General features: G+C 36.4%; 2 protein-coding genes and 1 pseudogene across 4 annotated transcripts in view; 1 reads left to right on the top strand and 2 right to left on the bottom strand.

Moving 5' to 3' along the window:
* Positions 1-272: 272 nt before the first annotated feature.
* On the bottom strand, positions 273-22,943 carry TMEM237 (transmembrane protein 237). Its single transcript, XM_076005816.1, has 13 exons — positions 22,064-22,943; positions 19,644-19,675; positions 18,661-18,665; positions 17,253-17,309; positions 15,082-15,219; positions 10,935-11,055; positions 10,009-10,166; positions 7,399-7,522; positions 6,905-7,096; positions 5,769-5,842; positions 4,650-4,743; positions 3,267-3,388; positions 273-899 (listed from the first exon to the last, which is right to left on the bottom strand). Exons 1-13 carry the CDS (start codon positions 22,283-22,285, stop codon positions 832-834), a joined length of 1,407 nt encoding a protein of 468 aa, XP_075861931.1. The 5' UTR covers positions 22,286-22,943; the 3' UTR covers positions 273-831.
* A 74-nt stretch (positions 22,944-23,017) lies between these two features.
* The window catches only part of MPP4 (MAGUK p55 scaffold protein 4), a 52,141-nt gene continuing 47,245 nt past the window's right edge, over positions 23,018-27,913 (bottom strand). For all 3 annotated transcript variants that reach the window (XM_076005814.1, XM_076005815.1, XM_020288276.2), the window contains 4 exons: positions 27,001-27,094; positions 26,506-26,614; positions 25,413-25,547; positions 23,018-23,549 (listed from right to left, as the gene is read on the bottom strand). In XM_076005814.1, coding sequence (XP_075861929.1) covers positions 23,358-23,549; positions 25,413-25,547; positions 26,506-26,614; positions 27,001-27,094 — 530 coding nt within the window. In that variant the 3' untranslated portion in view covers positions 23,018-23,357. The remainder of the gene's footprint in view (positions 23,550-25,412; positions 25,548-26,505; positions 26,615-27,000; positions 27,095-27,913) is intronic.
* LOC142872848 (uncharacterized) lies at positions 24,456-24,554 on the top strand (annotated as a pseudogene).

Below are 27,913 nucleotides of genomic sequence, written 5' to 3' on the forward strand. Positions count from 1 at the left end.
GCTAGGGGGTGATGCTAGCACTGGGGAGCGGCTGCAAATACAGGTTATCATTAGCAGAGAGGTCTGACTGTACAATAAATGTAATGTGCTTGAATCATCCCAAAACCATCTCCCACCTCCAGTCCGTGGAAAAGTTGTCTTCCATGAAACCAGTCCCTAGGGCCAAAAAGGTTGAAGACCATTGCCCTACATGATTCTGATGTGCAACCAGATATGGGAACCACTGGTATAGATTTTAAAGAGAAGTAACTTTTCAGGTTATAAAACTTTTCAAACAAAAAGATATATTTCCTTTTTATTAGCCATGATATAAAGCATCTTTAAAGCTAAATTACATATAATTGTTACATGATACACAATACACTAAGACAATTTCAGAAAAGACAAATTTCATATTTCAATTTATTCAGTAAGAGACATCAAAAATAAATAATAAAGGCCTTTTTTCCCTTCTACCTTATACTCTAAATTTATGTTTAAACCTGATATATATTTTATAACACTAAAGTTATGGCTTTTTCTGAATTAGTGCTTTTTAAGATAATGATTATAAATACAACTAATTTGAGAAAAAAGGAAATAAACACTTTCACCTGCTGGTTTCTAGCTCATTATCTCCTTTGTCATTGAGATGATAATGCTATAGAAATTAATGTTTGGGTATAAACAGCAGATACAATTTTAACATTTTTCATAATCTTGAGAAATGTTTCAGTATTATATAATAAAAAAATCTATTACAAATGCACATATACACATCTTATAAAAATATATTTAAAAACAAAAATGGGAAAAATACTGGGTCATTATTCCTCTGAAGGTGAGTTGGCATTATGAAGAGGCTTTGATTGCTTTATCTTTATCAGGATATTCTTCCACATCAGAAGAGAACATTAACTCTGGAGAAGAAAATGAACATGTACTTAAAAAGGTTTCCTAATGCTCCACAAAGAGTTTTATAGCTTATTAATAAATAGTCATTTGAGATAGTGAAATATGATTTACAAGGTGAGTTAATAACAAATGCACAAGTTTGATATTTTAAAATGTTCAAGTTTTAAATTTATTATGAACCCCAGAAAAAATAAAACACATATAATGGAGACAATATAAGGAAATCTTACCAGGAAATTTAAGCTATTTAGAGAATCCGGGATCATTAAGCAGCTAAAAGGTCTAATTCTACAGTGATCAGATAATTTAAAATGTAGAGGACAGATACAGAGGAAGGACTTGGGACTAAGAACAAGTATATGCCAGGATATTTTTAATGTGTTATCCCATTTAATCACCAAAACAATCCAATAAGCTAGGTATTATCATCCCCATTTTATATTTACTTTTTTAACCCACATGTTATGTGACTCACATGGCCTGAAAAGAGAGCAGGATTCTGGGTATATTTACTAAGTAACACACTTTGTGATTTAGACTGAATACTGCACAACCCAGCTGAATGTATCTTCAATCCCAACCATAGAATAGAATGTCATTAGTTGACATAACTATCATTTAGCATAGATACGGAACTTATTAAAATGCCAATAAAGCTAATGCCTATAATCCTAGCACTCTGGGAGGCTGAGGCGGACGGATTGTTTGAGCTCAGTAGTTTGAGACCAGCCTGAGCAAGAGTGAGACCCTGTCTCTATTAAAAAAATAGAAAGAAATTAGCTGGACAACTAAAAATATATAGAAAAAATTAGTCAGGCAGGGTGGTGCATGCCTGTAGTCCCAGCTATTTGGATGGCTGAAGCAGGAGGATTGCTTGAGCCCAGGAGTTTGAGGTTGCTGTGAGCTAGACTAATGCCACAGCACTCTAGCCTGGGCAACAAAGTGAGAGACTCTGTCTCAAAAAAAAAAAAAAAAGCCAATAAATATAGAAAAAGAAAACCTTAAGAATCTAGTAAAATAAAGTCCCCTAAGTATTAGATGAAAAATTCTTTGAATAAACAAAAATTATACTAAGTGAAAGTAAAAAAGTAAAATACATAAAGCCTAAGAAGCTTTTTAAATACTTTAAATGCATCAAAAGGAATAGAGCAACACAATATTCACTGGAGCAACAAGAGAATTACAATACAAAATGGTACACTCATGAAGGGAAATACATGAGAAAATTATATTCTTTGTCACAGTTTTTGTAAATGGAAATGTTGGGAAGATTCTTCATTCTAAGACTTCTGAGATGGACTGGTTATAATTAGTTGATCAAAAATATTATCATAACCCAAGTCCAGAACATATCCATAAAAGACATTCAAGATCCTCATTTGTATAGTGGTTAAAAAAAAAATTCAAGAATGAAATTGTGGAACAACTGTCAAGGAAATGTAATTTACAATACAAATACTAAGCAGTTCCTAAAGCAGTGCTAAAGGATTAGCAGTTTGCTGATATGATTCCTCTTTTTCAGGTGTTCCAAAAGGGGTCTAAGAACTAGAGATTGGTGAATCTCACTACACACTGAGCATGTTAAAGGTAAGATTACTAAACACTTTGTTAGTAATGAAGGGTTAAGGATTTGTGCCAAGAGGAGGAAGAAGAATAATTTACTTGAATATGTGTCTGAAAGGCTACACAGATGAAGTATGATGTATTTCAATTTAAGAGATGCTTTCATCAGGAGACTTAGAAAAGTGAAGAGCAAAGACTTTCCATAAATTACTTGAGGGTTCCAAGAGAAGAAATATTCCCCAGTTATGCACGAGGGCCACAGAAGCCCCTCATTAAGTACTTCCAGACTCTAGCTCTCCTCCTGCTTCTCATCATACACTTCATTTCCATTCTTCTTTTTTGTTTTCTAGGTTTTTTTGTTGTTGTTGTTTTGAGGTTTTTTTGTTATTGTTGAGACAAGGTCTCGCTCTGTTGCCTGGGCTAGAGTGCAGTGGCGTCATCATAGCTCCCTGTAACCTCAAACTCCTGGGCTCAAGCAATCTTCCTGTCTCAGCCTCCCAAGTAACTGGGACTATAGCACCGGGCCACCACATTCAACTAAGTTTTCTATTTTTTATAAAGACAGGTCTTACTCTTGCTCAGGTAGGTCTTGAACTCCTGGCCTTAAGCAATCCTCCTGCTTTGGCCTCCAAGACTACTAGGATTACAGGCATGAGTCACCACACCAAGCCTTTCCATTCTTCTTATATCATATTAATTTAAATATGTATTTGTTATTGGAATATAATACGCTATACACATTAAAAGAAGATTTGTAAAGTCATTATAAAAGATTTCAGGATATTTTTATACTATTTTTTCTTTAATACCTTCACTAAGATCCATGCCTGGTCTATAAGACAAAAAAAGCCAAGATAATCCGACCAGAAGAGCCACAACCAGATTCACCACAATCCATGGCGGGAGAATCTGTTCCTCAATTCCTGCTGCCCTAAAGATGTAGAAATGTTCATTAGAAATGTCTTCATTTGTATTTCATATATCCAAATGTACCTATTTTATCAACTTTAATAAAAAACAACAGTCTCCTCCTATAGAAATAACAAATTGGGCACGAAAAAAATATAATTTCCCTATAAAACACACCATATATATCATGAGATCAAAGGCTCAAAGGTTATTTGAACTCTAAACAGATCTGCTCTATACATTAATATAAATGGAAAGTTGTCATTCCCCAAAAAATTTTCTACAAGTTTCCCTTCCAACTACCACAACATTACTCATCTATGAAATATCTTTCCTTTCTCTCTTTACCCCTAGCCACTCTTTCAAAAAAGACTGCCCCTCTGAGTTTTATGAACTAGAATCTCAGCCGTTCTGTCAGCTTCATGGCTAGCCACCCTTCTGCAGATGCTGGCTCTCCGTAGTCTGCTCTTTATAGCAGTCCTTGGATTTCTGAATCTGTCTCCACTATACACTCCCATCACTGCTTTGGCATATAGGCTCCCTGATAGGAAGTAAGGATGCAAAGTTCCCCCAGTCCACTGTGTGATGACTTATTTTAAAACCATAACTTGAAAACCTAAAACAGATTTTCAAAAAGAAGACGTTTCATTAAAAATGCAGATACCGTGTTTCCTGAAAATAAGACAGGGTCTTATATTTTTTTTTCCTCAAGAAGACACCCTAGGGCTTATTTTCAGGGGATGTGTTATTTTTTTTAAGTATGGTACAACAATCCACATTTATTCAAATATAGTTAAGTCATCTTCTGGAACATCATCATAACTCTCCAAACCCTGAATTCCATCCTGAATTTCTTGCAACTCTATTTCCTTTAGAACCATTGGCCCCAATCTCTCATGTCGAGCAATAGAGGCAGATGAGAAGGGCTACTCATCTTCTTCACTGCTCCGCCACAAAATGCATGGGTTGTGCAGATATGCTGTGTAACCACGCCCATCACTAGGTCTTTTTTTCAGGGTAGGGCTTGTATTGCGCAAATGCTTAGAAATCCTGCTAGGGCTTATTTTATGGGTAGGTCTTATTTTCGGGGAAACACAGTATATATAACTATACTTATCTGTTAACCAAAAAGAACAGGTATTTTCTTGCCATAGTTTTGGAAACAAAAACAGGGCCTTCATTATTATTTATAGATGAAAAAGAAAGGAACAATAAGAAAAGTACCATTACTCCCATTGTCACTGTTGCCATTAACAATTGCTAATGTCATCGTGAATTCTTACCAGAGGCTACCATTAACAGAAGAAGGTGTGTAAAGGTGGATTCTGTCACTTGTCATTTGCTGACTCAGAGATAGTATAAGAGCAGTAAAGTACACTAAGAAAAAGACAAATGAAATTACTAGTAATTTTTAACAACCTGGTTTGTTTTGAATTTATAGATTACTTTAAGGTCAAAAATAATCTGTTACTTTGGTGAATGATGACATAAAAGAAATGCACGTGGCCAATTTCAATAGGCTTAATATCCTTATATCATTTTTTGAGAACACAGGTGCAGAGGGATCTTTTGAGATGCTCACTATTTTATCATTGGAACTGACAAGAACCTATAAGATCTTTTAAAAAATTAAATGACTTGCTCAAAGTCCTAAAACCAGTTTTATTAATATTCTCCTAACTTAGAATAAAATGATCAAGTTACCAAAATTATCAGAAAGATATAAAAGTTTTTGCTACTAAAAGGCCATATCAGCTCAATCTGTTTAATGTCAAGTAGAAAATATAAAAGATAAAAATTAAGTAATATAAAGCAATAAAACTTTTAAAAGTTATTTAACAGGCCGGGCGCTGTGGCTCACGCCTGTAATCCTAGCTCTTGGGAGGCCGAGGCGGGCGGATTGCTCAAGGTCAGGAGTTCAAAACCAGCCTGAGCAAGAGCGAGACCCCGTCTCTACTATAAACAGAAAGAAATTAATTGGCCAACTGATATATATATAAAAAAAAAAATTAGCCGGGCATGGTGGCACATGCCTGTAGTCCCAGCTACTCGGGAGGCTGAGGCAGAAGGATCGCTTGAGCCCAGGAGTTTGAGGTTGCTGTGAGCTAGGCTGACGCCACGGCACTCACTCTAGCCTGGACAACAAAAGTGAGACTCTGTCTCAAAAAAAAAAAAAAAAAAAAAAAGTTATTTAACAAACCTAAAAGTTATTTAATGAAAAATAATTCTATTAAAATTATGCTTACCATGTTTTAATTATAAATTCCCTGAACATTTATACACATTGTTTAAAAGGAACAATAATATAAAACTTTTTAAAAACTAAAATTATATCTTTCCTGGTTCAAAATTACAGTATAACTCAAGTATTAAATAGTTGTCAAATTAAAGTATTTACTCACAGAAAGATGCTAAAGCTGTTGGATCCAGGGCAAAAAAATTTCGGATTGCCACTGATGTTTTAGCGAAGTCAATCCTAGAAAATACAAAAGCATTTTGTCACAATGCCACTGTAAACTCCTTAACAAAACTTTACTTTCCCGACCACAGTTTTTTCCTTCTCTATTCTAATGCTACCACATACACTGTTTATTACTAGGTTTTAAGTAGCTACAGGTTATTCTTACTACACATGAAAAATATCTTATTTACAAAAGCTACATAAAACATCTAACTAGAAGACTAATTTAGGCAACAGTCCTATAAAGTTAAGACATCCTGAAGAAACAAATTAAACTTGATCTGCAAAATTGCATTAGCTTCTACCTTTTTCTATTACTTGTATCATTGAGCTACAACTAGGTGTTTTTTAAATGGGTTGAATTACATTCCCAAAAATGTATGTTGAGCTCCTAACCCCTGGTACTTGTGAATGTGACCTTATTTGGAAACAAGGTCTTTGCAGATGTTATAAAGATACTATAACTGGTGTCCTTATAAGAAAAGAAGAGACACAGACATGAGATACACAGGGAAGAGTGCCATGTGATGACAGAGGCAGATATTGGAGTGATGCATCTACAAACCAAAGAATGCCAAGGACTGCCAGCAATCACTGGAAGCAAGGGGAGGGGCATGGAACAGACTTTCCCTCAGAGGCCTCAAAAAGAAACCAACCTTGACCACATCTTCACTTCAGACTACTAGCCTCCAGAACTGTGAAAGAACAAATTTCCATTGTTTTATGCCAGCGTGTGTGTGGTACTTTGTTACAGCAGCCCTAGAAAACTAATACAATGCCCTGAGTCTTACCTATATCTGATTTAGTTGATTTTGAAGATGATATTTGGGGATTTTTCAGTTTGATTATATTTGGATGAAATTTTGGACTTAAGAGTTGATGCTGGAATGGATTAAGACTTTTGGAGATATTTTGTTCACAGTAGTTCCATCCCCCAAAAAAGAATAGAAATAGACTGGCTTTAAAAATGTTAAAGTAATATTAATATCCTACAAATCTATTTTGAAAACTGTCATAGCCAGTGACACATTTTGCTCAACATTTCATTAGAGGGATCTGCAATCACAACAGGGTTACCTGTCAAAAGCTGAAATTGTACTTAGAGCCAAAAGCAAGTAGAGAAGACTCTGGAATGGATATGCTAGGGTCTTGTATTGTTGTAGAAGGTTTGAGAGGTCAGATAGCTGATCTCCTGCTAGAACATATATCACAACAATATTCCACAAAGCACAGCCAGCCAAGAATCCATGAGAAAAGAGACCAATCATCCTGAATGGAAGAAGATTTAATTATTATACATGAATTACTAAAGTAAAAAGCTAAAGTATTTTTAAATCTCTTCACATGTAAGAATAAAATTCAATATTTCATGAAAAGTAAAAATAAGCTTTTTCTTTTTACTTACACTAATAGGCAGATCACTTAATTCCAATGGAATATTTAAAAAATATACCTACCCACCATTTTAAGTTGTCAATTTTGTTAACAGTATTGAACAGCCAAGACTTTTTAAAAAAATTATGGAACCCATGTAACATTTGTTTTAAGAAAAGACCAACAACAGCAGTCACCTGAAGGCCCGGTGCACTGAAAGTGCCACATCTCTGGTGGTCCAGGAAGGTTTCATGTCCATTGACACATCTATGTTTTCTGTAGTCTTTATCAACTCTGAACGATCAGCAGCTTGGAATCGCCCTAAGAAGACATTAATGCAATAACTAATAACTAGCAAAAGAGAACTTTTTTTCATTATTCCACACTCAAAAAATCTCAGACTAAGACTGAAACTTTGCTGTTTGTCTATCTAACAATTCTCCTTGACTCAGTACCTATTTTAGAGGGCTTTTTTCTTTTGGTTGCTTAAACATACTATTTTTTCATCTATAGGAAAAATTAGCTATGTCACTATACTTTCTTCTCAACCCCAAAAATGAATGTTAAGTAACAATTTTAGAAATCGATTATATTTAATGAAATATAATAATGAACTTTCAACTCAGAATAAAGTCTAGAAACCTTTAACAAGACATCCTCTACAAAATCCTACTTTAGAGACTCCAGAAGTATTAAGGCTTAAATGCCTATACTATTGGGGTAAGTCAATACTTGAAAACTACTTTAACTTCCTTAGTAAAAGATGTTAAAGTGTGTAGCATGGATTTCTGAGATGACAGAAAAGAAATGGGCTGTTTTATAAATTCCTCTTTAGAAGATTCCTGTGAAAACTATCAGTTCAAGTGTCGGCACTGCGATAATGCATGAGCAAGGCTCTATCCTGCTGATGAGCAGGCTCCTTCTTGTATAATCTAGTAATACATAAGTGGTCCTTAGAAAGCAGGAAAGGTTCCATTTGAATTACCTTCACAATACCCAGCTCTCAGGTGTTTTGGAGGATGAAGGCAAGGGTGTGACAGTTAATTTTCCCTAAGAAAAGACAACTTCTGGGCAGACAGCAGAACCACTGGTACCTTTTATGGTCACTCTAGTAGGGAAGTTTCTATGCTAAGGGAGGGAAGAATAAAAATGAGGATTGAGTGATATTACTTAAAAATATACTGGAGTAAATTAAATGGCCACATGGTATACCAGTAAAAGCACTTGGCTAGAAGTAATGAAACCTTGGTTTAAGTTATACTTCTACACTAACCAACTATAAGAAACTGGGTAAGTCAGTTAGCCTCTCCAGCCACAGGTTTCTCATTGCCAAGAACTCCAAGATGCCTTAAATGGGAATCTGATGAAATCAGAGTTCTAAAACAATTTATACAAAATCAACATTGTAAATTTTAAGGACTAACCCTTATGTTTCAGATGAGTAGTTTAGACAGCATATCCATAGCAAATCGATGGGAGTAGTATATGATCATGATCATGCTTTGGGTAGGTTTTTCTTAAACACTGTGTTAAAGACTGAATGTGTCCCCCCAAGTTTCATATGTTGATGCTCTAACCCCCAATGTGATGGTACTTGTAGGTGGGATCATTGGGAGGTAATTAGGTTTAGATCAGGCCATGAGGGTGAGGCTCCCATGATAAAATTAGCACCCTTTTAAAAAGAAGAAGAGACATCATAATTCTCTGTCATGAGAGGACACAATGAGCAGGCAGCCATTAGCAAGGCAGGAAGAGGCCCTCACCAAGAAGCAAATCCGTGGGTACCTTGTCTTGGACTTTCCACCTTCCAGAACTATGACAAATAAATGTCTGTTGTTTACGCTACCCAGTCTACAGTATTTTGTTATAGCAGCCTAAGCTAAAATACATTGCAAACCCACTCTTATAACCAGTATATGTTATACAGTATCAGAATTATTTTCCAAAAGAATATACAGCTATAATATTGTATTTCTTACTTAATATAGTAGTACCATCATGAATTTTCTCTCATTTATTATTATTTATAGAATTTATATCATTACCTGCCCCACCAACACAACCATTACTAATTGCAGAAAACTGGTAAAGTACAATACAGTATAAAGAAACAGGTAGAAGCCAGGCATGGTGGCTCATGCCTATAATACAATCCACTGTGGGAGGCTGGGGTGGGAGGATCACTTGAGGTCAGGAGTTTGAGACCAACCTGAGCAAGAGCAAGACCCAGTCTCTACTAAAAATAGAAAAAATTAGCTGGGCATGGTGGAACATGCCTATACTCCAGCTACTTGGGAGGCAGAGGCAGGATTGCTTGAGCCCAGGAGTTTGAGGTTGCTGCAGGCTAGGCTGATGCCACGGCACTCTAGCTTGGGCGACAGAGTGAGACTCTGTCTCAAAAAAAAAAGAAAAAGAAACAGGTGGAGGTGGGAGAAGATTTTTAAAAATACCCATAATCCCATAGTCCAGAAAAAACCAGCATTAATATTTAGACCACTTCCTTCAATTATTTTTCATTAGAATCTTTCCATGAAATGAAAAATTGTCCCCAAAAGTTATTCTTAATGGTACAGAGTATTTTATTAGATAGATACACCAAAATTTACTGAAATCATTCACCTCCTATTTTGCATTTAGGTTGTTTCCAGTTTTTTACTCTCATGAATAATAGTGTGGTGATTAGCTTTGTGTATAAATGTTTGTCCATATTTTTGCTTATTCCCTTACTTCAGATTTCTAGAAGTATAATTACCAGGTCAAAGGATATCCTTGTGCAATTTTTAAAGAGCTCATTTTCTAATACTTACGGCTTTTTTCCACAAATACTTTGCCTACAGGATGGCTGATGCCAGTGGGTGCAGTGAATATAGACTGTTGTTCTGGAGTAGTTTGCTCATCAGTAATTATGTCTTCATCTTCTATTCCTAGCTCATTGGCATACTGTAATTCTGCTGGCTTGGTTTTCCTATAATAAGGGAATATATAGGGGAAATGGATGATTATTGAATTTTTACAGGCCCACATAAGGAACTATCTATAAATACAATGGAAAGAGTCCTGAATATAGTCAAGAAATTTAGTTTTTACTAAAATGAATTTGTTATTAACAGGTATGTGCAGCAAGTTGCCTATATTTCTGTGAGCCTCAGTTTTCTCATCTGGAAAATGAAATAACTAAACTAGATCTGTAAAGTTCTTTCCAAACTTAAAATTATATGATTTTATATAGATAACTATTTGTAGGGTCATTTTCAAATACAAACAATAGTGTTATATAACTTTCATTGTACTTCTTTAAAGTATGTCATTCATTTTATCTTAATTTACTATGCTAAAATTGACAGTTTTACCTGTTGCTGATATAATCATAATTTGAACATATTTACATGAGAAAACAAATTATAATAGCCTATTTTATTATCTTTGGTTTTTAATATGGTTAATATCTAATTTATTTACTACTTATATGAAATCTTCTATTTGTGTTCTTTTTTTAGACATAGCTAAGATTTCCTATTTAAGTACAATATTAACTTTTTTATTTTTTCAGTGGTTTATTCTTTTCAAAGTTATCATCAGAGTAGTTAAACTAATATTTTGTAAAACTACTTATCTTAGAGATATAAAGCTATGGGTATCCAATAAAACTTAAGGAGAAGCTACTGTTTGGGAGCTTTAAATAAAGTATCAGAGTAACTAACCCTGGAGGATATTTAGAAGGATAAACTCTTACTTTGTCTTTCTTCGAGGTTTTTGAATAACTGCCTCCTCAGCTGGCTCCACATCGATACCATTTTCATTTCGTAATAAAGATGGACTAGACGTCTTCTTTTGGGTGAAAGAAGTCTCCAATTCTGAAAATAAAATAAAGTTTTCAAATGACAAAAACATAAAAAATAATGTACCAGACTTTTGCAAGACAAGAGAACTTTAAGAATTTTAATTGGTATCCATTTCTACTGATACAAGGGAAAAAATTTAAAAAAAAAAAGAATTTTTTTTTTTTTTTTTGAGACAGAGTCTCACTTCGTTGCCCAGGCTAGAGTGAGTGCCATGGCGTCAGCCTAGCTCACAGCAACCTCAAACTCCTAGGCTCAAGCAATCCTCCTGCCTCAGCCTCCCGAGTAGCTGGGACTACAGGCATGTGCCACCATGCCCAGCTAATTTTTTCTATATATATTAGTTGGCCAATTAATTTATTTGTATTTATAGTAGAGATGGAGTCTCGCTCTTGCTCAGGTTGGTTTCAAACTCCTGAGCTCAAATGATCTGCCCACCTTGGCTTCCCAAAGAGCTGGGATTATAGGCGTGAGCCACCGTGCCTGGCCAAAAAAAGAATTTTAATTTAGCAAAATTTTTTTCACTATCTCACAAATTTTAAAATTTTACACCTCTGAACTTTCAACATAAAATGTGAAGTCACAATGCCAAACAATATGAAAAATAATTCAGTAATCCAACACCCAGGGTGTGTTAAAGATCCCCAAGATTACCACCAGGTTCAGTGATTTGCTAGAAGGGCTCACAGGACGCAGAAATCATTACATTCACAGTTATGGTTTACTATAGCAAATGAATATAAAGCAAAATCAACAAAAGCAAAAGTACATGGAACAAAATCCAAAGGAAACCGGGTACAAGCTTCCAAGAGTCCTCTATCAGTGGAGTCAAAGAGGATGCACGAATCCTTCAGCAATGAGTTGGGACAACACATGACATATGTTCTACCAGGTAAGCTCACTAGAGATGCAGAGCCCAAGGTTTTCATTGGGGGCTAGTCACATAGGGCTAGCACATACCAAAATTCCAGATTCTCAGAAGGGAAGCAGGTGTCCAGCAAAAATCATATTGCAAACACAAATGCACTGTGAGCCACTTTATAACTTAGGGAAAGTTTTATAATAGCATAGGAAGCTGCTTACCATCAAGTTCCCAGACACCAGTCAAGTCCCAATCTTGTAAGCAGGCCTTTCTAAGGATAACAATCTCAGGCCTGCTATGTTAACTCTTTTCTGCACCCAGGGTAGGTATTAAGTTTAAATGTGTCAATGGAGCCTTCTAACCCACTAGCAACTCTTCCTACCTGGAAATACTGGCTCCCCGGAATGCCCTCAAGCCTCTAGAATTCTATTTTAATAAAATACTTACAGTCTGGAGTAGAAATATAATGCAAGCAGTAAAGCCTACCATGATCACTCTGAACAAAATAAAACTCAAACAAAATTTTAAAATCCAGAAATTTAGAAAGCTGAACCTGCAAGACTTGGTGTATGGGAAATGGCAGTGACAGGTCCTTTTTGCTCCAAAAATTAGTTGGGTCCAGAATTTTCTAAGAAAAAGGTCAAGTCATTTCTGTAAAGACCTTTTTCACAAATTATAAAACTAGGTATTGGTATCCATCTTGATTTTTAAATTTGTACCCTAACTAAATTACTAAAAGGGTAGTCTTTCTCTTTTTTTTAAATTTTATTTGTTTAATTTTAAGGGGTACAAGTGCAGTTTTGTTACATGGATATACAATGTATAGTGTAGTGGTGGAGTGATGAAGTCTGCACTTTTAGTGTAACTATCACCCAAATAATATACAATGTACCCATTATTATAATTTCTCACTCCTCTTCCCACCTCATCCTTCTGAGTCTCCAGTGTCTATTATTCCACACTCTAGGACCATATGTATACATTATTTAGTTTCCACTTATAAGGAAAACATGCAGTACTCGACTTTCTGAGTTGTTTCACTTAAGATAATAACCTCCAATTCCATCCATGTTGCTGCAAAAGACATGATTTCATTCTTTTTTATAGATGAATAGTATTCCATTGTATGTATATGCCACATTTTCTTTATTCATCGATTGATGGACACTTAGGTTGATTCCGAATCTTTGTGACTATAAACAGCACTGCGATAAACATACAAGTACAGGTGTCTTTCTGTACATACAATTCTGTACATACAATAAGTCATTTTCTTTTGGGTATATGCCCAGTAGTGGGATTGCTGGATCTAACGGAGTTCTATTTTTAATTCTTTGAGAAATCTCTATACTGTTTTCCATAGAGGTTGTACTACTTTACATTCCCACTATGTATAAGCGTTCCAAAAAGGTAGTTTTAATTAACCTATATTCATTGCCACAAATGAAATAAATTGTAGAGTAGGTAAAGCTAGTCTGAGCATAATTTTCTGTCTCTTCTTTCTTCTTCTGCCCTCTTCTGCCCCCTCCTTCTCAAAGACACTCAATGCCACCACGCACTGTGGTATCTGACTTGAACTTGCTTCTTCAAACTGTGTTCCATTCTCCTGACTTTTCTAGTTTCTCCCTTTCTGCTCCTATAATTCTTCCATCTGATCAGGACCCACTGTTTCCTAGGAGGGCAAGTAATTAGTCAAGAAAACTAATTTGTAATAATTCACAGAGGCTGATGTTAATAGGGGAGTGCTAATCTCCCAATCTTTGCTCCTTCCCTTTGTTTTATTCTAACAAAACCCATTCTTTCCTAATTATTATAAAAATCATACATGCTCAATATATGAAAAATTAGTAAAATATAAATGAAGAAAATAAAAATCACCCTTCCTTCTAAAAACCGTACCACTGTTAATTCTGCTATATCTTTCCATTCTTTTTACTATATATGGGTATATATATTTATGTCCTAGGTTGAATTATGCTCCAAAAAGAAAAAAAAAAAAGTTAGTTCAAATCCTGACTCTCCGTATGTGTAACTTTATTTGGAAACAGAGTTTTTGCAGGTGTCATCAAGTTAAGATGAGGTCATGCCAGATTAGGATGGGCCCTATAAATTCAATGACTGGTGTACTTATAGGAGGGAAATTTGGACATAGACACACAGGAAAAAATGTGAAGATGGAGGCAGAGATTGGCATTAGGCTACCACAAGCCAAAGAACACCAAGGATTATCAACAACCACCAGAAGCTAGCAGAGGCAAGGAAGGATTCTTTCCTAGAGACTCTGGACTTCATTCCTCCAGAACTATGAAAAAATAATTGTTTTAAGTCACCCACTTTGCAGTAATTTGTTATGGCAGCTAGGAAATTAATACAATCTATATTTTAAAAATGAGATCCTCTAATACATATTATTTTATAATCTTCGTTTCTGATTTAACAACACATTACCTATGTTTTTCCATGGCACTATTTCACTTTAACAATCCTTTTAACAGGCAACTTAGTTTCCATTTATTGGATAAAAAATGATTTATTTAGTCAGTATCACACTGTTAGATATTTGGGTGATTACCAAATGCTACTCTTATAAATAATGTTGCCATTAACACCCTTTAATAATATAGTTATTAAAGTTACTTCTATTTCTAGAAATCTGGATAGGCTGTATAATTTATGCTCCTATCAGCAGTGCATGAATGTATCCATTTCCCAGCAACAATGGATTTTATAATTTGAAAAAAACTATAATTTTATAGGCCAAAAAAAAATAGTAGTGTTTTGTTTACCTGTGAACAATGCCTGGGATATAGAAAGGCTCAATAAATGCTGGCTCTTGTTTCATTATATTATTGTTAATACAGAATCTATCCTTTCCCCACTTAATCTAAAATGTCCATTTCATCATTTACTAAATTTTTATATGCACTGAGATGTGAACTTTCTGATTGAGTCTTGAATTGTACACCTGCTCTCATAATCTATACACATATGATCAAAAGAGACCTGTAAAGTATTCTTGACTTAACCCACTGGAGTTACTCTAGTGGTATACATTTTAAGCAAGAAAGGAAGAAACCATCCATGGGATATGCATGGGAAAAAACTGGAGCAGACAAGTTTTTATCATATCCCCAAAATCACAACTGCTATCACAACCTAACCTTGGTTTCTTCACATACCAAGAGGTAGCCTTGTCTTCTTCTGTCTCTTTTGAACAGGAGCCTCTAGATGCTCTTCGAGTTCTTCAGTTGGGGGCTCACTACCCTCAGATGGCCTATGAACAGCAGTCTGAGCAAGGCCTTCCAAAGAAGCACTAGCTACAGAAAAACAGAGTAGAAAACAATGGGATACCTTGAGCAGAAACTGAATCTTAAAAAGATGGGGAAAAAGGTAACTAGAATGTTTCCTGTACAATAACTCCTCTCTTTCAGAAATAATTGTGCCCCAAATCTTGATTTCCTCCCTCCTCACCTACAACTCTGTGCTTTAAATTGAAAAGAAATAAATGAGGGAATAAGAAAGGCCGAGGAAAAAAATGGGGAAAGCTAGAAAGAAAAGCAAAAGGTGGGAGGAAGAGAAATTGTCTCAGAACATTTAGAACTTTCAAAAATGTGAAAACATAGTAAAAACTGAAACCATAGAGAACTCTCTTGTCTACAGCCTTAAAAATTTTTATCAGCCTCTATATAGTTTAGTCCTTCATTAATAAATTAATGCATGACAAAGTCATCATGGATAATTGGAGTTATAAATCTCTTCATTTGGTCATTCATTTCAACTTCTTCCCTTATGAAATCTTTTTTTTATTTATTTTTTTATTTTAGTGTATGATGGGGGCACAAGTGTTAAGGTTACATATATTGCCCATGTCCCCCTCCCCTCTCAAGTAAGAGCTTCAAGCGTGTCCATCCCTCAAACGTTGCACATCTTACTCGTTGTGGTTGTATATACCCATCCCTTCCGACACCCAATAAAGGTTACTCCTGTATGTCCACTTAGGTGTTTATCCTTTAATACCAATTTGCTGGTGAGTACATGTGGTGCTTGTTTTTCCATTCTTGAGATACTTCACTTAGTAGAATGGGTTATGAAATTTTATTAAAGAATTTCAACATGTTTTGGCAGATTTGAATTTTACCTGTCTTTCTCACAAAAAAAAAAAGAAATAGAAATATATTAATAAATGAAAAAAATGCTTAACCTGACTAGTATTTACAGAAATGTAAACTAAAATAAGCTACTTTTTGCTTAGTAAATGAACAAAAACAAAAAAATTTAAAAGATTGATACTGTCTGATGTAAAGGATTTAGAGAATGCAACACTCTGAAACTCCATTGGTTGAGAAAATAACTAGAGCTTCCTTGAAGACAATTTAGCAGAATCTATCATATCAATAATGCACATGTCCTTTATTTAACAATTCCACTGCTAGCAATCCATTGTACAGAAATACTCTTTCCTTACCACCCACTTTTTTATGCAGAAGAACTATAACATTCTTTAGAGTAAAAAGTTTGAAATAACCCAAATGAACAGACCACTGATTATGGTACATTCTTATCATGTTAATATTATGAAGTCACTGTTTAAGAACATATCACTGTGTGTATTAAGGAATAAAGACAGTACATATAGAATAGTATTCCTTTTATGTAAAAACAAAAACAAAAATACTAGCACCAACCACAGAAACCTTTTAGGATTGTGTGAGGTCACAAGTAAAGTATGAGGTTATAAAGGATCAGTTAAAGGTAACTTTGAGGTTTCAAGCCTAAGTGCTGGGAAAATGGCAGGTTCCATTAACAAAATCATGAGAAGTAAAAATTGATTTACTGTTGAAGGTGATGATGGATTCTGGATGTGCTGAGTTTGAGTTACTGATGCAACACCCAGGACTATTAGTAGATAACTAGGACTAAAAGAGGTTCATAGTATCTGTCATCATTGGAGCTTTAGTACTTAAATGATGATGTGGCCTTGCCTTCAGACTCATGCTTTAATGTACGTATTTTCTGACAGAAATAGGGGATTTAAGAACTCTGTGTCTCTAAATCCGATAACTTCTTCAAGGGTCTGTGAGCAATCATAGTTAAAACAATTTATGGGATAAAATACCTCAAAGGGTCCAAGAATGTTGTGGAAGTAAGAGCTAGGTGGTGCAACCCTTTATTCTATGAATGCTTCTAGTTCCTCCTCAGGTGTCCACTGTTCCAAACTGGGCTTAACTCTCTTCAACAAAGCAGTGATATGAAGCTGGTGGGGCCTTGCCTCTCCCTGATCTATGATGTTTATCATGCCTTAGGTCCTGGGAAAACTTGTGATCCCACACAATAGGGATTAACTTCTTACCTAGCGTGTTTTTTGTCCTGGGCTTCTTTTTCTTAGGACGATTAAGTGGAATGTCATCTATAAAACAGAAGAAACATCAACAGAAAGGGTTGCCTAAAATGCAATGCAGAGAATAGTCGGAAGAGAACTTCTAGTAGGGAAGAATTTTCCTTCTCTTCTCTGGGTCTAGCCAACTTCTATACAGCAGGGGAGAAGGCAAGAAATTGACAAGGTCAAAGAGAGCCCATAGTGTGTCACCTATAGCACACTGCTGGTCAGTAATGTTAGAAGCTGTGACACAGAGGCCAGGTGGCCCATGTCTATAATCCTAGCACTTTGGGAGGCCAAGGCACGAAGATTGGTTGAGGAGTTGGAGACCAGCCTGTGCAACACAGTGAGACCCCGTCTCTACAAAAAAATGCCGATCCCCTACATTTCCCAGGCCCCTTGCACTTAGGTGTGGCTTATGATTGATTTCTGGTCAATAGGCTGTGAGCAAAACTGATGGGTTATTTGGGGGCCAAAACATTGAAAAACCCAGTGAGTAACCCTCCAGCTTTTCTTCCCTTGCTATGGGTAGAAGTGATCTGGGTTACTACATCATCAGTAAAGAGGTAGTGGAAGGCAACTGCCCTGGATTATTGCCACAGTGGACTTTGCACTAATTAAAAATAACCCAGGCCGGGCGTGATGGCTCACGCCTGTAATCCTAGCTCTCTGGGAGGCCGAGCCGGGCGGATCGTTTGAGTTCAGGAGTTCGAAACCAACCTGAGCAAGAGCGAGACCCGTCTCTACTATAAATAGAAAAATTAATTGGCCAACTAATATATATAGAAAAAATTAGCCGGGCATGGTGGCGAATGCCTGTAGTCCCAGCTACTCGGGAGGCTGAGGCAGGAGGATTGCTTGAGCCCAGGAGTTTGAGGTTGCTGTGAGCTAGGCTGATGCCATGGCACTCACTCTAGCCTGGGCAACAAAGCGAGACTCTGTCTCAAAAAAAAAAAAAAAAAAATAACCCAGCCGGGCGAGGTGGCTCACGCCTGTAATCCTAGCACTCTGGGAGGCCGAGGCGGGCGGATTGCTTGAGGTCAGGAGTTCGAAACCAGCCTGAGCAAGAGCGAGACCCCGTCTCTACTATAAATACAAAGAAATTAATTGGCCAACTAATATATATATAGAAAAAATTAGCCGGGCATAGTGGCGCATGCCTGTAGTCCCAGCTACTTGGGAGGCTGAGGCAGGAGGATCGCTTGAGCCCAGGAGTTTGAGGTTGCTGTGAGCTAGGCTGACGCCACGGCACTCACTCTAGCCTGGGCAACAAAGTGAGACCCTGTCTCAAAAAAAAAAAAAGAAAGAAGAAAGAAAAATAACCCTGTGTAAGGTTATTAAGTAGCTGGGATTTGGGGGTTGCTAGTATACCATACATAACCTTGCCTATCCTGACTAAATGAGAGAAAGGCAGGTGCAGTCCCTACTATAGAGCTATAAACTAGCCAATAGTTATATTCTGGGTGACTCTATTTAGAGATGAAGTGCTTTTATAATGGTAAGGTCATCTAGTGTTATACATCAACCAAAATTTTAAAATGGCAGTCAAGGGAGATTATTGTGGCAAAAAAAGATACTGTAGAATTACAAATTATAGCATTCAGATTCAATTTTAAGAGAAACAAACTAAGGAATCAAACTAATTTTTGAACACCAAATACTATTTTCAAAAAATTTTACATTAACAGTAAACTAACTTACCTTGAATAGGACTTCACATGACACCAACCAAATTTAATCAAGACAAAGAAAACATAAATAAATCATTAGAACTCTATTATATTGCCAGACTAAAAATTGACTTAATTATAAATCTAAAATAAAATTGGCTTTCACACATCAGCTAGTTTACAAACTACTTATTGTTTATAAGTATTATAAAAAACTGTTTAAGAACACTGCTAATAAAATAACCCCAATATTTTCTGAACCTACATATACATATTCCCTATTGCCTCTTAATAAAGTAGATTAAGAAGATTAAGAACTCTAATTTGTCACTGATTAAAGTCAGCTTAAACTCTAAGGAAACTATTCTAGCAAACAAAAGAGGATCAGAATTCTGATAAACAAGACACTAAACCATTCAGAATGGATTTATTATCCTACAAGGTTGACATTCAGGCTTTTAAATAGAACTTTAAATAAAAAACTTATAAGTAACTATAATTAATAATTATTTAATTATAACTGTTATCCTTATATCTGTAAGTTTTTCATCTTTAAAATTTTAGAAAGTCTTTTCCTAAGATTTTCAGGAAGTTTTTTCTGAATCATTATAATTTTGCAGTGGTACTAGTCAATTTTTCTACTTTTTCATTTTACATTTTTAAAGCTCAATAATGAAATTACTATAATTTTTACCTTGGTACAGGTGGAAGGGTTCGTGGAGGACGCTGCGAGGGGAAAAAAGGATAAAACTGCTTGTAAGTAAAAGCCTAGAGCATATTTACTTCATGTATGTCAAATATCAGAAAAGCATTCTTTAAAAACCTGTTTTTCAGATATGACAGAAAAATATAATGGAAGAGACTAGGATCTTCAAATCTTTTGATAACCCTGTTCATCAGTGAAATCTGGGAGGTACTGATGAGAAACAGGTGGGTAATTTTAAATTTGTTCTACCATTTCTAAATTCCATGTAAAATTCCTTCCTTCCTATGTGTCTTTCTAGCTATAGGCCAGACCTTGTATTAAGCATTAGGGATGCACTAATGAACAAAACAGAGAGATTAAAGCAACATGGAACTTACATTCTAATGGTTAAGTATTAGAAGACAATGTTAAAAATATATGAGATAATATGTACAATTATATGTATTATACATGATAAAATGTATATTTATATATTTCTCAAATATATGATAGTGAATGAGGGAAAATGAAACGTCTACTTTAGTTAAGGAAAGTAGGAGGCAACATTTCAGGCAAATACAAAGGCCTTTATGCGAGACTGCGCTTGGAATGTTCCAGGTAAAAGGACAGCAATGCTGCAGGACAGTTATCAAGGAGAGGTAGGCAGCACTGCAGGGTGGCTCACGCCTGTAATCCTAGCACTCTGGGAGGCCCAGGCGTGGGGATTGCTCTGAGTTCGAAAGAAGCCTGAGCAAGAGCGAGACCCGTCTCTACTATAAATAGAAAGAACTTAATTGGCCAACTAATATTTATAGAAAAAAATTATCCGGGCATGGTGGCACATGCCTGTAGTCCCAGCTACTCGGTAGGCTGAGGCAGCAGGATTGCTTGAGCCCAGGAGTTTGAGGTTGCCATGAGCTAGGCTGACGCCATGGCACTCAGTCTAGCCTGGACAACCAACAAAGTGAGACTCTGTCTCAAAAAAAAAAAAAAAAAAAAAAAAAAAAAGGAGAGGTAGGCAAAAGCCAAATTAACTAGGGTCTTGTAGACTGAGGAGTCTGGATTTTGTTTTAATTCAGTGGGAAAACAATGGAGGTTTTAAGCCACATAGTAAAATACTTTTTTAAAGATCACTTGAATACAGAGTGAAGAATGGATTTTAGGGCAGAAAGAATAGACGGGAAAGCCTTTATAAATGCTGTTTTATATGAATAAGAAAAGTATTGGTAGTTCAGAAAGCATTACAGTTAAGAAGCATTCTGTAATCTTTCAAAATAAAATACTAACAGAAATGTCTACAAGTCAATTTAATGTTCCAAGTATCTCATGGTGCTTGCAAAAAACATTGATTCAAAAGGGCGAAATTTTAGACATTCTTTCAGTTTGTTCCCTTTAGTTCAAACATTAGATTAATACAAATGCTACCAGATTAGGACAAGCACTGTCTAAATACCATTCGGTAATCAAAATTACAACTGGAAAATAAAGACAGTCAAAGGAAAGCGCTATTGTTCTAAAGATGCTAGGAAGCGCGTTCTATCATAGGACCTAGTTCACATAACTCCTCATTTCAAAAGTCCCGCAAAAATGACGTTTCACCCATCCAGAGTCCCAACCTCTAAGTCGCTCAAAAGTAGGACAGCTCAAGTGAAGACAAAAATCCTAACATCTCAAAAGTAACTTAAGACTCGCTTACCACTTGCTTCTTCCCCATGCTCTTTCGCCGCCCCAGGCGCAGGGCGCCACACCCCGCCCCGCCCCGCCCCTCCCGGCCGGGCGCGCAGGCGCTACGCGTCATCGGGCTGCGCCGCCCAGGCAGCTCCCAGCTGCAGGCCCGGGAGACTTTGGGGCGAGGGGTGCGCGAGCACCTAACCTGCCCTCTCCAGACCAGCCCTGCAGAACAAATGTGCCTAGGAGTCGGGGGTTGCCGTGCCCAGGAGCAGAGGTCCAGCGCGCGCAGGGTTGCTACCACTGTTTCCCCATGGTTTTCTAAGTGGTTGCAGTGATTTGTTTGCGGGGAGGGAGGACGTGAGGGAAGGCCTTGATTAAAATTCTCCGCAGGCAAACGTTGATCTCTTTTCCGGGTGGCTCAAAAGCCTTTCCTCCGGTAGGAGTCTGTAGGAGAGGCCTTGCTGGCAGCCTCGGAACCCGCCAGGCCTGGGCCGCGGAGAACTGGGGCGTTGTCGTGGCAACGTGGACTGAGGTCCCGGAAACTTTCGCCTCGTCTCCACCGGGAGTTAAGGTCCCGGCCTCGCCAGGCCCCCGTCCAACCCTGGGAAAGCTAAAGGGGTGGATGCGCTCACCCCACGATCAGGGCTCTCCCCTAGGGAGCCCCAGCTCGTTGGCGTCGGCTCCGCCCCGAGGGTAGCTGCTTTAGGGCACCCTCTGTCTCACCACCTTTTGTGGCCGACGCGACCCGCACTGCTCACCGAGGGTCCCTCCTCCAGCCGAGGCCCCGAGTCGGCCCTCATGATGCTCTTTGCGGGGCTCCCCCGGCGCAACCGCCGCCCGCCCGAGCCTAGCTCCCCGCGACGCGGCGGCCTCCGGGACCTGCGGGAGGCGGGGGCTTCGCCGTGCCCGGCGAGGCCAGGTCCCCGCCCGCCTCTGCACTGCCACGCGTTCCTAGGTGGCTGGATTAGGGACAAACTCATTTGTTCCCCAGGCCCTAGGGAATTCCATGCGTGCCTGGTAGTGGGTGTGGATTAATATAAGCTTTTCTCACATTTTCTTCAGTTTCTTACCCTTTCTTACAAAAGTGTGTAAATCAAGTTTGGGAAAACTTTTTCTCAAAAAGAATCTCAACATAAAATCAAATCTGAGCTCACGTATCATAAAAAACGACTTAATTTTCGTGTTTTTGTTTGGTGGGGCTTTTTTTTTAAAAAAATAAACCTTTTTCTCTTAAAAAAACTACAAATATTTTGAATCACACACTCTGTTTTATAGTTTTTTAAAAAGAGATGGAAAGGATGGATGAACCGTGTGGATATGGACAATGAATGATGCAAAAGATTAACAAATACAGGGACAGGAAGAGTGACTGGAAGTCTCAGATCTAGGGGAAGAAAAATAAGACTTTGTAATAGCATCCTCATCTTGCGATTTTCTCATTTATAGGTCTCTAGGACTAGTCCATTGCCCTTTCCGAATTGAAGAATACATGTGGATATTGGCTTTTAGGAAAATTAGTAATTGTTACAAGCTCTGATAAAAATAATTATTTCCTTGTAGCCTGATTTGTAAATAATGAGGGCAGTGCGGTTTCTGTGGGTTTTGATGTAAGACATGAAATGTGTATATTTAACCTTTCTTGCTGAGTTACTAGACACTTTTTGCAAAAAAAAAAAGTTTCATAAAACAAAGTTTCATAAAGTAAAATACAGTTTCTGAAATTAAATACTGCTTATTTTATTTAGGAAAACTCTATCTGATTCTTACAAAGACCGTATGAAATTCATGAAAGGTTCTCATACTCAGTGATTTAACATTATTCATATTTTTACCACTGCTGCACATGAGGTAAAGGAAAAAGATATTTCCTAAGAGCCAAATAGGTAACTACATACCTGTACAATTTTTTTCAAATAAGATTAATTAATAAACTACACGTTTAAAGTTGCATGCATTATAATGGGTCAAATACTGCTGTTTTAGATTGCAGCTGTTATTCCAGATCTCTGTAACAAGCATACAGTGTTAAAAATACAGCATCAGAAGGCTTCATTAAGACTCAGTACCAGAGGAAATCCATGTTGCTGGTACCCACTGAGGCTCTTCCTGAGCTTTCTGTATAACAGACAACAATTGGGCACATGCATCTTGCAAGTTGTCATTGACAATCACATGATCAAAAAATTGGCCAAACTGAGTCTCTATTTTCTGGGCTAACTCCTCCATTTCTTGTAGATCTTCATCCTTCAAAAGAAATATGGATAAGAAAGAAAGAAAAATATGGATAGCACAGACTTTATGAGGCAAACAGAAAAAAATATACAATTTATTGTCATGTTCAATTGTGAAGCTATTTATAAAAACAATTAGGCCAAATAAAGATCTTCTGAACTACGGAACTTAGTTTTCAATCTTTAGTCTTACTTAATGTCTGGTCAATGTTTTATAAAATTTAGTAATAGTTTGTAGATAGATTACTCCCCTCACCTAACCTATGTGGACTTAAATTATTTTACTCCATTATCTAAACACTTGAAGCTCTTAAACCATACACAACGTAAAATCAAAGAAAATTTACTAGTTTAAATAAAACGTGAACATAGATTTCAAGTGAACATTACTCTGATAAGAGTAATGTTATTTTGCAGATACAAAATGGTCACTTTGAACATGTGGATGATATGACCTGGTTCTGTTGAGTTGAGCATAGCCTTTGCTTCATGATGACTTAATTCACATATAGTATTGTCTGTTTCTACTACTGTGAAATGTCCATTCAATGAAGGTCATTTGGCCTTCATTTGGCACTGATACATTAAATTCATTTCTGTTATTTTCTTATCTGTCTATGACAATTAAAAGAGTACAACTTGTTACCAGTGTAATCTTAAATACAAATTCAGGCGCTGAAATCTTGCAGCAGTACTCCTTTACAAGGTGACCATACATATGATCCAGAAACAATTTTGTTAATTTATTTAGACTACCATAAAAAATAAGAACACAAATTTAAATGCCCACAAGAATCAGAAAATCCTTAGACTCCACTCTTTCAAAAGGCAAACTGGAAAATGAGACTTTCATAGTCATTGAAAAAAAAAATGAAGCTAAAAATAATGAGATAAAAGATAATATAAAGATACCTCATGCTTGCTTTGGCAGCACATATACTAAAATTGGAATGATACAGAGATTAGTATGGCCCCATGCAAGAATGATACACAAATTACTGAAACACTCATAGTTTTAGTTTCAGTTTTGCAAGGCAAAAAAATTCTGGAGATCTGCTTCATAAAAATGTGAATAAACTTAACATTACCAAACTGTACACTTAAAATGGTTAAGATAGTAAGTTTTATATTATGTTTTTTACACCCCAAACACACACACACACAAAATAAGTGGCTGTAATATCTTAATCTGGGTGGTGGTTATCTAGGTGCATATACATATAAAAATTCATTATACACTTAAGATTTATATACCTTATATGTTACGACTCAAAATATTTAAAGTAGACTTAATGTAAAATATATATATAACTGGAAAAATTCCACCTATTCTAGGATGAGTTCACTAACACACCTGGCTTGGTCCTTCTATATCACCATCATAATTAATAAGCATTTTTTGTGAGATATATTACAGATGAGATACACTCACTATAGCATTTTAAAGTAAACTTTCAAGTAAAAATAATCTGTTTAAAATACAAATATCAGACTTGTACACACCCAATCTCTGTATTGATTTGTGTTGATTTGCAAACTGATTTGGGGAGTCTTTTTTTAAGCTAGAGCCCAAAAAATAAGAAAAAAAATAAGGATAGCATCATAGCATTTATTAAACTTTATTTTGATGTTTGTAAGTAATGTCCAGTAAAAGGGATAAATCATAAAGGCATTATTCATTAGGAACAAAAATTACATTCTGTAACAGGGATCCTGTGGAAACAATATAATAATTTTTATTGAGGGTCATCTAGGGAGGGGGTTGGAAAAGGAGGAGAATGACAATGAGATCTGATGTCCTCAGCCATGCCCAATCCGAATCACCCTAGCCTCGAAGTCACTGAAAGCAATAAGGTGATTTTTGACTTGATCTTACCTTGAACTTCATGTCCACAAAGTAGTCGGTAATAATCTTGGCATTTTTCCGAGATTGTTTCATATAACTCATGTTAGATGGCTTTATAAATATGACATAGGGCTTTAGCTCATGAGTTCGAGCCACTTGAATATCCTACACAGAAAAATGCACATTTAAAAACAGAAGTCCCTGCCCATCTCTACTGATACAGGGAAAATAATAAGAGTGAAAATAAATAAATAATAAAAACAGAAGTCCTAACTTCCTGGAGTCAATATGAATGTTCTAAAATTTCTAAGACTAGAAATTAGCAATTATTTTTAGCCAGAGTATAGTCTTACGTCCTCAATTCTATCTCTTACTAGCTATGACTAGCTATTGAAATCTTACTGGCTGAGTGAGACTTTATAGATGACAGAATCTTTTCTACTGAGAGGATTCTGTACATGATCTCATGACAAAGATAAAGACTCTCAAGATCAGCTGTTTCACCCTCATTTCCCTTCCCTCTTGCTGATGTCTCACATTGGATACCACTGCCATCTTCACACTGACCCCCAGCTTTGACCCAAGTAAGAACAAATCTCTCTTCCCCTGATTCTCATTAGCACACAAAGTATATTTTTAAATGACTATAAAGAACACGCAAAGAAAATACAAAGATTATAAAAATTGGGCCTATAGATTGCCTTAAATTGGTCTTGTCTTAACTTGGTCACCTCTGCTCCATTCCACATAATGGCTCAGGGAAAAAGGCACAGACACGATGACACAGAAACCTCATCTTGTGTAAAGCTTGTGTAAAGCTTCCTCCACTAGAAGTTACCTTGAAGCCTTTGTGATCAAGGTTAAAGCAAGAAAGATTCTAACTTTTCTTTATGGTCACCCACTCAGTTCTGCTTTTGTATCTAAGAAGAAAGACTTCCTCACCAATTAAAAACAAGATGTTGGCAACTGATACTTCCAATAAAATCTTAGATAAGAGAAGTGGTCTTAAAAAGCTAACAGAATAAAATGTTTCAACTATAAACTACAGCACATACACAAAATGGATGACGGATAACATGGATTCATGATTGGGAAGATGAGAAATATTCCACCGTGGACCCACCTGAGGCTCTAAGTCCATGACACAGATCTTTCCTTCATCAAGGACTGCTTGGACAGCATCCACACTAGTGCCATAGAGGTGGCCTTTGTACTCACCATGCTCCAGCATCCTACAAGAGTGGGACAAAGAAAACAAGAACTCTTTCTACAGATAAAGTAGTAGTAGTAGTAACCTGAGAATAAACTCTAATAGAATTGAATAAAAATATGTGGACTTTCCTAGGACAAAAGAAAAAAAAAAAAAGGATATTCAGCAGAAGAAAAAAAATAAGGAGATCTAGGATTTAGCCACTTCCTCAAATTCTCTAAAATTTACATCTCCCTTTCCAAACCAAGTAAGTTGGTATACTAATATAACAGTGTACATTTCCTTGCTTAACTCTTCAGAAACAAAAGGAATTATCCCCAGGAGTTTTGGATATTACATAGGAATAGGGAATCTAATTTAAATGTAAAACAAGCAGAGGTAAAACTTAGCTTGTGACTTCTACTTTACCTGTGACTATATATGAGGCTTTCAAATGTTTCCTTTGACACAAAGTGATATTCACACCCATCCATTTCATAGCTCTTTTTGGAACGAGTAGTATCTATGAAAAAAAGGAATTAAAGATTTCAGAGTCTTCAAGATGTTTTGATTTATTACCAATATGCATTTAGATAAGGATATCCAATCAAAATAAATAGATAAACAAAATGCTAGAACCCCAAATAGGAAACCTGAATTGTTGATAAGTAGAAGTTCTCATATCAAAACCAGTTACTCTATAAACCTTTATTGAGTCTTTATGGTGTGGAAAAGAATGTACTAGGTATTAAGCCAGGATAAGGAGGGTCTAAGGGAACACCTGCTATTACTTCAAAACAGGCAGTAGAGAATTATATGTGAACCCTAAGATGCCTAAAGGCTTCCAGGTAGCAAAATCAGCAATATCTTACGTTTGCATAGTGCATTTCCCATGATCTCATTTTATCCCCCACACTCCTAGCCAGATAAAATGTTATTATCTATATTTTACTGTTTAGTAACTTAGCTTAAAAGTTTTGAAGAAATGTGCTCACATTCATAAGACTAATAAAAAGTAAAGTTGAAATTAGAACCTAGGTGTTCTGACTGTGCCTAGACTAATGTTTTCTATTACATCAGATTCTCAGATTTAGAATGGAGAAAGCCAAAAGCCCGTGACATTCTGCAGTCTTGCCCAGATGCATTAATACCCAAATGGTGATTAGTTTTAGGGATCCCTCTAGAAGGGAACAATTGGCTGAATCTGGATTCAGTCTGATTCTTTGGTATGGCCACTTTGAGTATAGATTCTTCAACTTCAAAAGCACCCAGTATAGAATATAGGAGTTCATCGCATATCTAAAAGTGATTTATTGTTTGCTCATCCATTTATTCAATTAAC

This window comes from Microcebus murinus, chromosome 8, assembly GCF_040939455.1.
Source record: "Microcebus murinus isolate Inina chromosome 8, M.murinus_Inina_mat1.0, whole genome shotgun sequence".
NCBI classification, from domain to species: Eukaryota; Metazoa; Chordata; class Mammalia; order Primates; family Cheirogaleidae; genus Microcebus; species Microcebus murinus.